At 56.3% G+C, this 14766-nt stretch overlaps 1 protein-coding gene across 1 annotated transcript in view; it reads right to left on the bottom strand.

Annotated features, from left to right (window-relative positions):
* The window catches only part of DCHS1 (dachsous cadherin-related 1), a 31001-nt gene that overhangs the window by 9075 nt on the left and 7160 nt on the right, over window positions 1–14766 (bottom strand). The window contains exons 3-15 of the mRNA XM_081328036.1: window positions 12223–12411; window positions 11721–11952; window positions 11361–11597; window positions 9883–10887; window positions 9571–9758; window positions 9209–9305; window positions 7452–7609; window positions 6512–7349; window positions 5864–6103; window positions 5184–5309; window positions 3539–3748; window positions 1995–2858; window positions 437–550 (exon numbers count right to left, since the gene is read on the bottom strand). Of these exons, the coding sequence (XP_081184162.1) occupies window positions 437–550; window positions 1995–2858; window positions 3539–3748; window positions 5184–5309; window positions 5864–6103; window positions 6512–7349; window positions 7452–7609; window positions 9209–9305; window positions 9571–9758; window positions 9883–10887; window positions 11361–11597; window positions 11721–11952; window positions 12223–12411 (4498 nt within the window). The remainder of the gene's footprint in view (window positions 1–436; window positions 551–1994; window positions 2859–3538; window positions 3749–5183; window positions 5310–5863; window positions 6104–6511; window positions 7350–7451; window positions 7610–9208; window positions 9306–9570; window positions 9759–9882; window positions 10888–11360; window positions 11598–11720; window positions 11953–12222; window positions 12412–14766) is intronic.

Here is a 14766-nt window from a genome sequence, read left to right as displayed (position 1 = left end):
CATTTGTTGCTCAGTGTGGTAAGAGTAGCATAAAACTGAAGTATAACCCATGTGAAAATATTGGAGTAATAATTAATGTTCTTAGTGAATGGTGAAACTCTGAGCAGAGAACAGGACAAGGATGTGCGAAGACCTCTTGGTTTCTTAATGGAAATGTGGATAAAATGGGCAGGTCCTGCTGGCGGTGGTTCTTGTGGTGTGTTGCTGGAGACCTGAACCTATGTGGAATTTCCTCAGGATGCAGCGCAGAGCTTGTCTCTTGCCCTGTTTGGGGCCTGGAGCCCGTAAAGGTCCCTAATGGGCAGCTTGGCTCCTTCTCAGCTGGGGCCTGGGTATTGCCTGGTTGGGAAAAGGACCTGGGGAGGGGACTCCCCTGCCTCCTCTCTGGAGGGAGCCATTCTTTCCCAGCGCCCCCCAGCCCTGCCCTGCCAAGTACCCGAGTCGGGCTGGATCCGGAAGGCGCCGTTCTCGTTGCCACTCACGATGCTGTAGGTGATCCGGCCGGATGATCCTGTGGTGTGTCTGGCTGGGGTGCTCAGCACCAGTGTGCCTGAAAGGACAGTTAGCACCACAGTCAGAAACAGGGTGGGGTGAGGGTGCAGAAGGCCAATGGGGGGAGGATAGTGACTGGCCTCCATGGGGCAAAGGAAAATGCTTAATTCAGAAAAAAGGAACGTACGGGTCATAAAGCTTGCTGAGAGGACGGGGCTATCCCCTGTATCACCTCACCTGCCCAGGACACACAAGCCTCCAGTCGGTTTCTTCGTTCAGCAAGGTGAAATGAATGCGCAGCAAGACACGGTTTAAGTATTAGAGGGCTGCTCCAGAGTCGCACCACCCTCCGGAGTCGGCAGTGGGGAAGGGGGCAGAGACCCAGACAACGGTCTCGGAACTGACCCTTCCCCTCCTGAAGTGTTAGGGGCAAGTGCTGGGCAAGGAGTGGGATGGGGGGACAGCCCACTTCCAGCCCCTCCCTCACTACAGGAGCTTTGAGCCAGACCCTGACCCTCAGCCCAAGAGCAGGGGGGCATGAAGGGGAAGGAGCTGGACTGCCAGGGGCAGAAGCAGATTCTACACTCTCTTAGCCTGGGAGAGTTGAGGAGAGAGCTGCGGACGCTGCTGCCTTAAGGACAGAGGGTAGAGACATTCAATAAATAAATCCAACAATCAACCAGTAATTAACACCCATGGATCCAAAGGTCCTACCTGCCATCGGAACTTATCTAAGAAGCAACCACCAAAAGTAAGTCGTGAAAATTGAACTGTGGCCACTTCCAAAAGGGAACCCACTTCCGGGATGGTGCCACGCAATCTTTGTGTAAAAGATGGCAGATTGGCCTCTTCCCAGTAGAGAACTATGGAAAAGGTAAGTAACCAAGCCATTGCAGGAGGTGGGGAGGAGTGTGTGGGATATGGTGGGGGGTAAGCAGGGCCAAGCACTGCTCGGTCCGAGGGGGGATTGGGGGGAAGAGAGGCAGAGCTTTCCTGCACTTGGTCTTAAGAGTGGGCAGATTGCCAAGTGACTAAATCTTGGTCATAGGACTGGGGGGGGGGCACTGCCGCAGCTGTAACTTTGGGCAGGGGTGGCAAATCCCTTCATTCAGCCCTGTCATAATTTCAAACTCTCTCCGAACAAACCATCGTTAAGTCAAGAACCACCTGTAACCTTTGCAGGTTTGGGACTTTAACTTGGGATTCCTTCCCCATTTCTTTCCTTTCCACACTGTCCCTATCTTACACAAATGCCTCTGCAGAGGCTCTTGGGGTGAGGAGGACTAGCCTTCCCTCTTCCATCCTTCTCCCCACAATCCTCACTGTACACAACTGCGTTTTCTCTTCCCTCCGCCTCAGGGCAGAGGCCTCAAGATATCCAGGAGACAACAGCCATTCTGCCAGGCCCAGCTTGGTGCTGGTCTTCTCTCTTGGTCTGCCTCTTGGGATATGCCCCCCCCCAAGCCCCTCACTTGCGGAAAGGGCCCGTCTCCGGGCAGTACCTGGGGCAGCGTTCTCAGGAAGGACCACATCACTGGTGCTGCGTGGAAAGTGCACTCCCCACTGGCTCTCGTCTTGCATATGAATGACCACCACTCCAATGGAGGAGAGGGGGGGCTGCCCCAGGTCGCTAGCCAGCACAAACAAGGTCCGCTGGCGCTGGTTGAGACTCCCCAAGGGCTGCAGCAGCTGGATGGCCCCGGTGTACGTGTTTATAGCGAAGGCTGGGGCGGGCACAGCAAAGCGATACAAGATGGAAGCGTTAGCCCCAGCGTCGTGGTCCTCCGCACGCAGGGTGGCCACCACTCGCTTGGGTGGAGTGTGGCGGGGCAGGGTAACGGTGAGTGGGCTGAGGGGGAAGGATGGGACATGGTCGTTCACGTCTTGGACGGTGACTGTGATGGCTGTGGAGGCGCTCCTGGGGGCTGAAGGGGAAGAATCAATGGCCAAGCCTTGGAAGGAATAGGTGGCCCGGCGTTCCCGGTCGAGTGGCTGGGTGCTGTACAGGCGGCCTGTTTGCGGCTCCACCTGGAAGGCTCCCAGTGACTCGTTTGCAAGGAAATACGAAATTCGTCCGTTGTTGCCTTCATCCGGATCTTGTGCCTTAAGTTGTAGCACGGGGGCTCCCACGGGCAGGTCCTCGGGCACCTCTGCGGTGTAGACCTCTTGCACAAATTGGGGAGCATTGTCGTTCAGATCCAGCACCTGTACTTGAATTGCCATACTGGCACAGCGGACAGGAGAGCCGTTGTCGCAGGCTTGGGTGGTTAGCATATAGGTGGCTTTGCGTTCCCGGTCCAGCCCTTGCACAGTGGACAGCTGGCCAGTTAAGGGGTCCAGAGCAAAATCCTCTTCAGGGTCCCCAGCTGCAGGGAGAAGAATGGGGGCAATCAAAGCTTCTAGACCAAACTAAGGCTAATGGTCACTTTCCCAAAAGGTGACTCAATTGCAAGGAGAGCAAAAAGGTCCAGTTTCCAAAAATTTATTATTTACTTATTTTAGGGTATCTGTAAACCAGAGGTGTCAAACTGCCGGCCCAAGCTCCGATACATCGCGCAACGTCACATGATGTCAGAGGTTTGACATGTCTGCTTGAAAACTGTCCCACCTAGCTAAGTATCTATGGAGATTTTCAATCATCCAGGCCATGGATATCCCAAAGGCAACTGGACTTTCTTGTTTTTCTTTGAAGATAGTTCACTTCTCATCCAAGAAGCTTCTTCAGCTCTGACCAGTTTGTAGGGAATGGAAGGATTTATAGATATGCAAGGAATATATACCCTTCCATTCTCCACCATCTAGTCAGAGCTGAAGAAGCTTCTTGGATGAGAAACAAAACGTCTTCAAAGAAAAACAAGAAAGTCCAGTTGCCTCATGAAAAAGCACCTTTGGCACCACCTAGCTAAGATTCTTGGTGGAGAACAATGCCCAAATAAAATTACCAATAAAATTACCAAGAATGGTGAGAATGCCATGCCGTCCAGCCCAAAGGCCCCGGGGCTTGTTGTGGGATGCTGCCTGCCACGGGCTCCTTTCCCTCACTTACCTGCCAGCAAGTAAGAGATGCGCCCATTGTCCCCCGCATCGCGGTCTGTGGCACGCAGGGTGAGCAGCTTCTGGTGACTCTGGTTCTCTGGCACAGCCAGAGAGTAAGCATCGTTCTGGAAGATGGGGGCATGGTCATTCTCATCCACCACGAGGACACGCACGGTGGCCTTGGCCTGGCGGGGGGGCAGGCCACCATCCTGCGCATACACTGCAGGGAGAAACAACATGCATGGCGCGTGTTGGCCCAAACTCTTTCTCTGCCCCAGAATTCTGTGCTGGGTAACTCTGATGCTACACCAAAAGCAGCTCGTTTCTTGCAACCTCCATAAAAATTATGCAGATAAGGCCTATTTGCATACATTAACCTATTGGGCACAATGATACGTGGAAATAGGCCTTTCTGCCGATTCTACAAGCCCTGGGAAAGAGCATTCAGTCCCCTTAATCCCAAGCGTTTCTAAGCGTACGTCTGTAGTGCTAAGGCCTAGAAGCTTACTTTTTCAAAAAATAAAGCAATGTCTCAACAGAAGAGAATATCTGAAACTCAGGGTTGAATTGTGGAATACTTGGTGCTCTCTGAGATTGGTGGTTTCCTTGCAGACGTTTCGTTAACCAGACTAGGTAACATCATTAGTTAAGTTTCCAGGAATTCCCCAATAAGAAGACACAGTGAAAGCTCCTTAATCTCACAACATACGGACAAACTCAACCACAGTTTCAGTTGGGAAACTGTGACCTGCTTAGACCCAGCCAAATCCAAAAATGCTGAGAATTCCTGGAAGACTGGCATTCAGACAAATCAGCCATCTACAGATAAATAAACCACATTCAAACGCCGTAATGAAGGAAACAGACCAGAATTTATCACTGCAGCAACCAACATCCAGTTAAACAAGAACTAACATCAAACAATCAAGCAGAAAACAATGCCCATCAAGAAACCACCAGGCAGAAAACGGCACCCCAGCAACACTGGCAGGGCAAGCTGCAGTGTACAGGTAGGAAGCCAGCCTCCTCCTCCTCCTCCTCCCCTGTGCTGAAGACGTCGCCATTAGCCACGGGAATCCATAAGTCTGCAAGCAAACCGCCAAGCGCAGAGGGACTCCAAAACCACACGGGAGAGGCCATTTTAGGTATTACTTCGAAGTCCTGCTGTCGGAGCCCTGTGCGCTCCGACTGGCAGCTACCTTGGGTGCCGGGGAGGGGGAGGAGGATTTATGTTCACCCAGACACTGTTTCGAGATCCCTCCGTGGATGCTGCTGCCGCAGCGGGGGTCTCTGCTTGCATGCAAGGCAAAGATACGCGCGGTGGAAAGCAAGCCCAGCACTGGGGAAAAGCAGCACTGGAAATGCCAATTGGAGCAGTGGCTGAGGAACTGCCACAGCTTCCCCTCTAGCGCTGGGGAAATTGACCTGGCAAAGGTGAGGCTTTGTGCACAAGGACCATCCAGAGCCAGACGCAACCCTCCGCAGTCGCCTGTTAATAGCAAAAGGGCAGAGTCTAGCTTGCTCTAATTTCCACAAGAATTCTGTGGCCAAAAGAGGAGGCAGGCTGCTCATGGAGAAAGACCCAGCGAAGAGGCCGCCTCCTCCTCCTCCCCGCCTCCAACCCCCTACCGGCCTTCCTCCCAGGGGTCCATTACCTGTGAGGAGGTGTTCTGCTCGCTCTTCGTGATCCAAGGGGCCTAGAGTGCTGATCAGACCTGTGTGGGGGTCAATCGTGAAGTCGTCCCCAGCAATGCCGCCATAAGTCACCTGGCCATTGGTCCCTGTGCAGGTAAGGGGAAAGGCTCGTGGGAACCCTCATAATCACAGACCCGTCTCTCCACCACTGCACAGATCAGCTGACTGAAAGGCACGGAGGACTCTTCAGAGGTGGAAAGGGACTTTGCCAAGATTCATGGCTTGGGCTTTTGCATTTCCCGTTTAAGCCGAGACCATTCGAGACGATATGGCCATCCCTCTGGAGGACCAGTCTCGGCAGTGGGACCTAGGCCTGACAGGGAGTCTGGTGAGGAGGGAGAGGGAAAGTCAGTCACTGGAGGGTGGATCTCCTCGCTGGATCGCTTGGTCTCCATGGGAGCACAGGGGACCCTGTTACAGATGCTGATGGGTTCAAGACCAAATCCAACACTTTGCTTTGGATGCTGTAGCTGTCCATCTGAAGGAGGTCCCTGGACAGCAGGTGTGCCTGCAGCTTCCCCCAGGGGCGCATAGGGGTCTCGGGGCCAAGGAAAGGCCCAGCTGGGCAAGGAGGGTGGCTCTGCTACCTGGCTAGGGTCTTTGTGCCTTTCCCGTCTCCCGGGGCAGAGGAGACTCCTACCAAGGTCCTGGTCAGTGGCACGGAGTTGCAGCACTGGAACGCCAGCAGGAAGGTTTTCAGCCACCTGGCCTTCATAGACGCTCTTCTCAAAGGTTGGGGTTTCATCGTTCACATCCAGCACTTGCACTAACAGGAGCTGTGTGGCGCTGTGCCGTGGGGATCCGTGGTCTGTGGCCACCACTGTCAGGTTGTGCTGAGATACTTCTTCCCGGTCCAGAGCCCGCACAATGGACAACGCTCCTAGGAAAAGAGCAAGAGGGAACAAAGCAGGGCAGCTTGTTCTGCACATCTGGGTAGAGGTTGTGCCCCAGGAGGCAGGCAGGTGGAAGGAGACTGACAGCGGAAGGGGCCTTGGCTGGCATACTTGTCCCTTGGCAGCCCTGCCGGCACTTGGCAATGGGTTCAGGTTGTAAGCGCTGAACTAGCCAGCATGGTGGGAAAGGACGCTTCACCTGGTGAGGGCGTAATTATGTTCTGGATGGACTGAGATGATCTGGGAGGTGGTTTCCCAATAGCTCTCACAGCTGTCAGGCTATTCTCAAAGGTGAGAAGCCCACCCTGGCATGGACCATTTGCCTAAAGGCTGCTCCCCGAGAGAGGCCCTGGGGAATTCACCCTCCGCCTTTTCTGCCTGCTTCTGCTGCCTACCTGTGCTGGGGTTGAGGTAGAATCGCCCGTCAGGGTTCCCTGCTCGCAAGAAGTAACTGACTCGCCCATTCTCTCCCATATCCTGGTCTCTGGCCACCACCTGCAGCACCAGAAAGCCTGTGGGCTGATCCTCAGGAACATCGACTCTTGGTGGAGAAAGGAACTCAGGCCCGTTGTCGTTCTCATCCATGATAAAGATGTGAGCGGTCACAGCTGCCGAGTGGCGCTGGCTGACATTGTGGGCTTGGTCTGTGGCCATGACAGCCAGCAGGAAGGCAGACTGGCTCTCTCGGTCCAGAGGGGCCTGCAGGCTCAGCTCCCCCGTGAGGGCATCCAGCTGGAAGACGGGGCGCAGGGTGTCCTGCCGCAGGAGGCTATAGTGCAGCTGGCTGTTGGGACCAGGACCATCGCCATCCAGAGCCTGGAAGGTGTAGAGGGCAAGGCCCGGTGTGGCGGTCTCTGACACCACCACTGTGATGGGGTCCTGGGGCCAAGTGGGACCGTGGTCATTGCTATCCTGTACGTGGATCTCGACCAGGAGCAGGTGCTGGCTGGGGTAACCATGCCACGAGTCTTCCACGCTCACGTGCAAGGTATGCCTCCTCTCTGCTTCATAGTCCAGCTCTTGTGCTAGGTAGATCTTGCCCGTGCTGGCATCCACGATAAAGACACCGTCTCCATTGCTGCCCCCCACCAGCATGTAGATTACTTGCCCACGGGGGGTTGGTTCTAGGGGAGCCAGCGAGCCAATGCTGGAGCCAGGTGGCAGGCCCTCCATGGCATAGAAGGTCAGCACCGTTGTTTCGGGGCGGGCGAGGGCATGGCTGGAAGATACCACCTATGGAGAGAGGGAGGGGAGGGAGAGCATTTAGGAGGAGGGGGAGAAGCTTCTGAGCCAGGAGCTGAGGGCTGGCAGGTTCCCCGGAAGCTCCGCATGTACCTGAATGCGCAGTGTGGCAGCCGTGCTCCTGGGAATGACGCCTCGGTCACTTGCAGTGACAGTGAACAGATATTCTCCCTGGTCAGCTTGCTGCAAGGGGGTGGCCGTGCGCAGCTCCCCCGTAGCCATGTTCAGTGAGAAGTGTTCTGCCCAGGCACCTGCCAGGGAAGGAAGGAAGGAAATGTGGCCATCTGGAGAAGCCAAGCAGCGGAAGAAATGGCTGGCCTTGGCCTCTCCTTCAGGAGGGTGAGACCAAGCGGCCGTGCCCAACACCCTGTTCCACGCCAGCCCTCTTGAACCAGATGGGGTGCTTCAAAGGCCCAGTCCAAAAGGATCCCCAGCTTCCCCTGTCCTGGTCCAGGGTCCTGGCCAGGACAAACGTGGCCATTGCTTGCAGCTCATGGACACAGGGAGGCTGTGGGAGAGCCAAAAGGGCAGCCCAGCTGCGAGGCCAGTCTGGCTGATGGCTGCCAATGTGCCTCTGGGCCCTCCATGCCTTTACTACTCAGGAAGGGCTCCTCTGAGGAGGGGAAGGAGACTGGGGCCAGCCCTGCTCTCTTGTGAAGGGCTCCCTCCTGCAGTTGTAATAGGGACACAGTAGGGATTTTATAATATTTTACAGTGCTTCAGTTCTACACTTCAGCTTTCCAGCTGTCCATGCTTTCCTCTTACAGCTTTTACAGCAAGAGCCCTGACTGACCTCACCTGGTGGTCAGCACGGCTTGCCCTATGAAAGGGTCTCGCACATCTTTTTGCCTGTGGACTGCACACCACAACGAGTTCTGACAAGCCTCAACCACTGGGGGTGGGGGAAATAGGATAGCTCTGCCGAGCACCCTATAGGAACTGGGGCCACATGGAGAGAGAGGCTTGAACAGGTAGAGCCTCCCTTTTGTGTCCCCCTGCTCATCCCATCCCCATCTGTATCTTGGAGTACCAGGACCAGGAGTGACCTCTGAGCCTTAGGTCACTGGGCAGTGAAGTGCAGCTGGTCAACTGGCCTGATGGACAAAGCAAGAGCCAGAGATGCTTCTGCCTGGTCCTCCATATGTTCCCCCAGTCAGGATCAGGCCAAGAAGCGAGGAAGGAGGGAGAGCACGCTGGCTGCCTTTCGCATGCGCAGTTGCTGCCTTCCTTGTTTTCCTGTATTTCCCTTCTGATCATAAACATTTTATTTTGAGAAGTTTGATTTTAAAAGGGGATCTCTCATTAAAACCCTCTCCCTGTGCACGATGCCCAGCGCCTTCACTCCTGACAACCAGGATCAGGTCTGTTGGCTTCTCGATTGCTACAGCTGCAATTCCAAAACTACGCCCCCCCCCCCCTCATCTTTCTGAGAAGGGGGGCTGAAGGAAAGGGAGGGAGGAGACCAGCTGGTGGCAGCTCACCTCTTGGCCCTGGAAGAGGGACTCTGCCTAGAGAGGCCTCATCTCATCTCACCCTGCCTGTCCATCATTGGGACCGAATCTCCAGGCAGCCAATGGGCAGCTTTCCACCCCCAAAGCCTCCACCTGCAGCCCTTTCCTCATCCACCTGGATGAGGTGCTTCCCCTACTTCCAGACTGAGATCGATCCACCTGCTTCTCACCCACCCAAGTAGCCATCTTCATCAAGCGTGAAGCAGAAGAAGCTATGATACGGGAACAGGAATTGGTTCCCTCACTTCCGATTCCATCAGCTGGAGGCCAGTTCAATGCCCGGGGCTAACAGTGACCGGGAAGACTGCTTGAGACGGGAGGCTCACTGGGGCTCCTCACCTGACAGCATGTAGAAGATGGTTCCATTCTCACCCTTATCTGGGTCCTTGGCCTGCAATGCGGCCACCAACAGCCCAGCTGGCTTATCTTCCAGAACCTGATGGGCAGAAAGTCAGGAAGTGGGGAGCTGGAACTGACCACTGACTCCTCTTTATGCCCTCCTGGCCACTGAGGTGGCTTCCCAGCTCTGTGTACTCAGAAACGTGGGTGTGTCAGTGTGCAAGGAAGCCCACCTGCTCTTCAGTGCTTCCAAAGAAGTTACGATGGCTTTGCCTGGCAGCCAGCCCGACTGCCATGGCTCTCTCTCTCTCCCCGAGAGAGCCCGACCCCCTGCTCAGAAATGACCCACCCAACCCCCTGACCTGCAGGAGAAATTCACGTCCCTCAGCCACGTGTAGGAAGGTCGGCGCATTGTCATTCTCGTCCAGCACAGTGACGTAGATTGTGCCCGTGGTGCTGCGGGGCGGTGTCCCCCCATCTTGTACCAAGACTTGCAACTGATAGCTGCTTTGCTGCTCCCGGTCGAGGCTCTTTCGAATGCTCAACTCGCCTGCAAACAAAGCATGTGGACAGTCTTTCAGGCCGATGTGCTTGTGCAGGAAGGCCACACTTGTATAAAGACGCTCCTCAGTGGGAACATCCAGGCTTTGCTCTCCCCCCCCCCGACCTCTCACCAGTCTGGGTGTGGATGAGGAAATGGCCCTCGTGTGGCACCAGGCGGAAGGTCAGGCGGCTGTTGGGCCCAGCATCCCAGTCGGTGGCTATCACGCGGCCCACACTGCTGCCAGCGGGCCGGTTCTCCACCACCGTGAAGAAGTAGCGCTCCTCGCTCAGACGAGGACTGTTGTCATTCTCATCCGTGACGGTGACCCGGACTGTGCTGGTCCCTGTCTGGCGCCCTTCACCCTCTCCAGCTACAGCAAAGACAGTCAGCACATACAGCTCCTGCACCTCCCGGTCAAGAGTCCGGCGCACATGTAGCCACCCTGTGTCAGGTGCAATCCCAAAGCTGGTCGCGTCACCATCTGCACGCAGATGGTAGGCAAGGAGGGCGTTGTGTTCCCGGGCCAGGGCCCTCACTTGCAAAAAATGGGTGCCCACTGGCACCCCCTCCCGCACTTCCACTCGGTAGGTGAGAGTATCAAAGAGGGGTCCCAGCTGGTCTTCAGCCTGCATGTGGACTAGGAGAGTGAATGTGGCGCTGAGCCGCGGGGTCCCTCCATCCTGTGCCAGAATGAGCAGCTTGTAAGGGCTGAGGCTTTCCTGGTGAAGGGCCCCCATCAGCCGCACCTTCCCTGACAGACGTTCTACACCGAAAGCAGCCATTCCACGGGAGGCCAGCTCAAAGTGGACTTGTCCGTTGGCTCCGCTGTCAGGGTCCTCAGCCTGCACAGTGTAGACAATGGTGCCCAGGGCTGCTCCCTCCGGCAGCGACACAGAATCGGAGGACAAGGGGAAGCGGGGGGGATTGTCATTGACGTCAGAGACAGTGATCTGCACCCGGGCACTGCTGTACGCAGGCGGGGAGCCGCTGCGGGCCTGGACCTCCAGGGTCAGAATGGACTGCGCTTCGTGGTCCAGGGCCAGGTTGGTGTGTAGCTGTCCCGAGCTGGGATCAATGGAGAAGTGGCCTTGTGGGTCCCCCGCAGAAATGGAGTAAAACACACTGTCCATTTGGCCTGGAGAGATGAACAGGGTCAGCACTGGATGAAGGTTGCAGTGCCCAAACTCTCCACATCCCGCCCTTGATCTCCCTCCTTCCCTCCCTGAAAGGTCTCACAGCTCGTGGTGCTTCTTCCTTTCCTTTGGGGAGACTTTGGGAGCTGACCTGGACCACATCTGAACAGACATGGCACCGAGTGCATGCATTAAATAGAAGGAGCAGCTCAGGTGCACTTCCCTCTGGAAGCCTGGGCCAGGCAGGACTTTGGCACAGAGAGAGCTGCTTCCCACAGGTCGGACCACCTGCCTGGAAGCAGGGGAAGGGAGCAGCAGCCACCAGCCCGTTTGCCAGAAGTCCATCCCACTACAATGAGGAAATTTGGTAAACTGTGGGGGCTGCCTCTGCTTCCTCAATGGACCCCTCCCCTTGTACTCTGGGCAAGAGAGAGCAAACTATGCAAGGTCACTAAACAAGGTGCAGAAGCAGTACCTGCGGCATTGTGTGCATGGATGGATCCCACACTACTGCCCGGCCGGGTATCCTCTGGGACTGTGAAGTAATACTGGGCCCGCTCAAAGCTCGGAGGAGAGACAGTGCCTGCCACAATGCTGATGTTGATCTGGGCAGTTGGCTGAGCTGCCAGCCCTCCTCCATCTTCAGCCTCTACCTCCAGCTGCACCAACAGGTTGGCCTTGCCAGTGAGCGGCCTCCGCAACGAGATAACACCTGTATAATGAAGGAAGCCAAGCTATAAGGATGGGACCAGATCTAGACTCCCTTGCAAGAAGAGTTTGCAGCCCACCGTGCCAGAGAGCCTGCAAGAGGTTCCCCCTCCCTGTCATGCGGTACCAGTATCAGGGTTGATGGCAAAAACGGTCAACATGTTGCCATTGGCAATGCGGTAGGTCACTCGCCCGTGCAGGCCCTCATCCTTATCATGGGCAGTGACTCGCAGAACAGCAGAACCCGGCTGGCTTTGGGTGCTGATGCTGGCAGCATACTCAAGGGGGTAGAATGCCGGCGCGTTGTCATTGACGTCTTCCAAAAAGACTTTCACGTAGGCCGTGGAGCTGAGCCCACCCTGAGAGAGAGGGAAGACCCTCTGGAAGAACTGCCAAGAGCAGCAACGCTCTTGGCTGCATTAATGGCTGCCCGCCCAAGGAGGCCTCCAGAAGCCTTGGATGGGGTGCCGGCTGATGCCTTCTGCCTTGGCACTGCGAAAGTGCTGAAGTGGCTGGCAGCTTTTAGGGGTTCTGAGAGACCCTCTGTACATCCCTCCCTCCTAGCCCCCAGCAAGGCCTTGAGCACCGAATGCCTTTCTGAGGCTCCTTGACTCCTGGTGGCTGCTCACCCCATCAATGGCTGTGACTGTGAAGTCATAGGTAGAAGGCCCCTCATCCCGGTCCAGGCCTTGTGCAGTGCAGAGCTGGCCGGTCTCTTCCCCAAGAAGGAACGCAGAGGGAACCAGGCTGCCGAGTCCTGTGCCCAGGGCATAAGAGACGCTTCCCAGGGAACCGCTGTCTGCATCGGTGGCCATGATCTGTGGCAAAAGCAGAAGCACCACGCTGACCCACCAGACAGAAAGATGCCAAGGGGTTAAGGGTCAGCTCCACCATCGCTGCAGGGTCCCCCCTTCTGGGCTCTGCCGGGACAATAGTCAGAGGATTGCAGGACTTCTTCCAAGCCAGGTCAGCCTCTCTGTACACACACACACACACACAGAGCTAGCAATGGGGTGGAGGTACATGGGGAGGGAGGGGGATTTTCCCTCTCCCCTCCAATACTGAGACGGCTGAAAAACGAGGGGCTCCTTCAACGAGGACCTTCAGGATGCCAGCAGCCAGGTGGATGACTGCAAGGGACTGCCCCTTTGCTAATGGGGACACGCACACCCTTTCCCACAGGATACAGATCACCCGGAAGCGGCCAGGTGCCAGGAACTCTAGCATCTAGCATCTGAGGAGGGAGGGGCTCAACCAATCCGCTCACACATTTGCCACTGGGGGCCAGGCTGCTGATCCTGCTCTGCCCCCTCATCCCCCCACTCTGGCCTTTCCTTTCATCCTCTACCCACGTTGGTTCCACTGGGGGGTTTCTGCCCATTAGGAAGAGGACGAGAGCCCACAAGCTGTGGCCAGCAGATAAGAAGGCGGCTACAAGAAGGAGTGCTGGGCCCAAACGGGACAGGGAGTTTGCGGGGGAACAGTCTCCAGCTGACGTTTGTCTTAAAGAAGGAAGCTGGACCTGATGTGGCTGGTTCTGGAACGGGAGATCACCAGAAAACCCTAGACAAACTCAATCCCGAGAAGAGGTCTCCTCCCAACAAAGCCCAGAAGCGGGAATCGAGAAACTCCTCTCTGCTCAAAAAGGAGGACGGAGGGCGCAGCCTGCAGAAAGTGCCTCTGCTCGGAGGGGGAGGGGGCAGCAGGAGGGGTGGGGAGACCGAGTGGCAGCAGGACCTCTTCTGTGGGCCAAGGGCAGGCCTGCTTCAGTCTCGGGGGGGGGGGGAAGAAGGCGGAGCCTGCCCCTCCCCCCGCGGGAGGCTCCTGTCTGGGGAGCCACAAGCTCACCCCACTTTTGCCACACCATGTTTTGTTCACAGGCCTTGGAGGGCCCAGGCGGGACTCCCCATCCCACTGAGTAATGCCCCCCCAGGGCTGCTGGTTGGGGCCCTCTTGGGAAAAAGGGCCCCTTTTTGCTTTTAGAGGCCTGATTGGAGCGCAAGGCCATTGGCCGGAGGTGACCCTCTGGCACTCACAACTGCTGGATGGGCAGAAGAGGGCAGGTGGCTGCTTGGGGCAGGGGGAGAAGGGAGGAAAGGAACAAGAAAGCTGGGGTCAGCCCCTTCTGGGCCCTGCCCGCCTGAGCTCATCGGGGAAGGGCCTCACTGCCGGGGCCTCTCTGTTCTCCTGCAGGGCTGCCCCCGCCAAGAGGAGGGCTTCCAGGACAGCCCACTGCCTCGGTCGCCCTCTGGTCCCAGGCCTGCCAGTGATAGGCCCCTTAGGCCACGGAGGTCCTGGGAATGGTGACACCCCCCACCCAGGGTGGCCTCTGCACCTTGCCCCATTGCTAGCCTCAGCTCTTAGGGCTGCCCCTCCAACCTGAAGGACTCGCAGCTGCCCTTACAGCAGAACACACACAGCAGAACACACACACACACAGACAAGGCTGTTCTGCGCATGGAGGGAAGGGTGTTTATGCTCGGGGGGGGGCAGAGGAAAGCCTTGCCCTAATGCACCTGTGCGACTGAAAGAACAGTCAAGCTGAGCCAAATACTATTTTTCTTTTTTCATTTTCATGAGATACGTAAATTTTAAAACTCCCAAGTTTTTCTGTAGGCATGCTGGTAAATCTCAGCTTCGGCTACCATCCCATCAATTTTTGTGATCCTGGGGTGCACAACAGGATGTTTTTCAGTTTTTACAGTAGCCTCTGGCAGGAAAACTCCAGATCTTTCAATTTTTCAAATTGCAGTAAAACCTACGGAAATCATTTGAACCGATTGCTCTGAGGGGAATCCTTCCTTTCCAAGCTCAGCACGTCCCCCCTTCCCCCCCTGAATATCCTGCATCTTCTCTCAGCCAGGCAAGAGCCACAGGCCCCCAACTACTTTCGGCAATAGCCAGCCAAAGACGGACTTGTTTTACCAAAAGTTCGTGCAGCTTTTACTCCAGCAGCGATTCCTACCTTGCCTGCTTGCCTGGCCCATCCCATCCCTCAGGCCACGAATGGCAGGCTGCCCAAGAGGCCCCACTCGACAGATGTGCACAAAGCCACAGCTCCACATCTGGCTTTGGTTCAGGCCGAGAGCAGTGGGCGCACTGGCGCCAGTGTGGTCAGCAAGCCCACGCAGGCTCTCTACTCAGCTTCTCCGGCAGCAGCCCTCCTTGGGCCT

Source organism: Vipera berus, assembly GCF_964194415.1.
Source record: "Vipera berus genome assembly, chromosome: 4".
In the NCBI taxonomy this organism is placed as follows: Eukaryota; Metazoa; Chordata; class Lepidosauria; order Squamata; family Viperidae; genus Vipera; species Vipera berus.
This window is presented reverse-complemented; position numbering and strand designations above follow the sequence as displayed.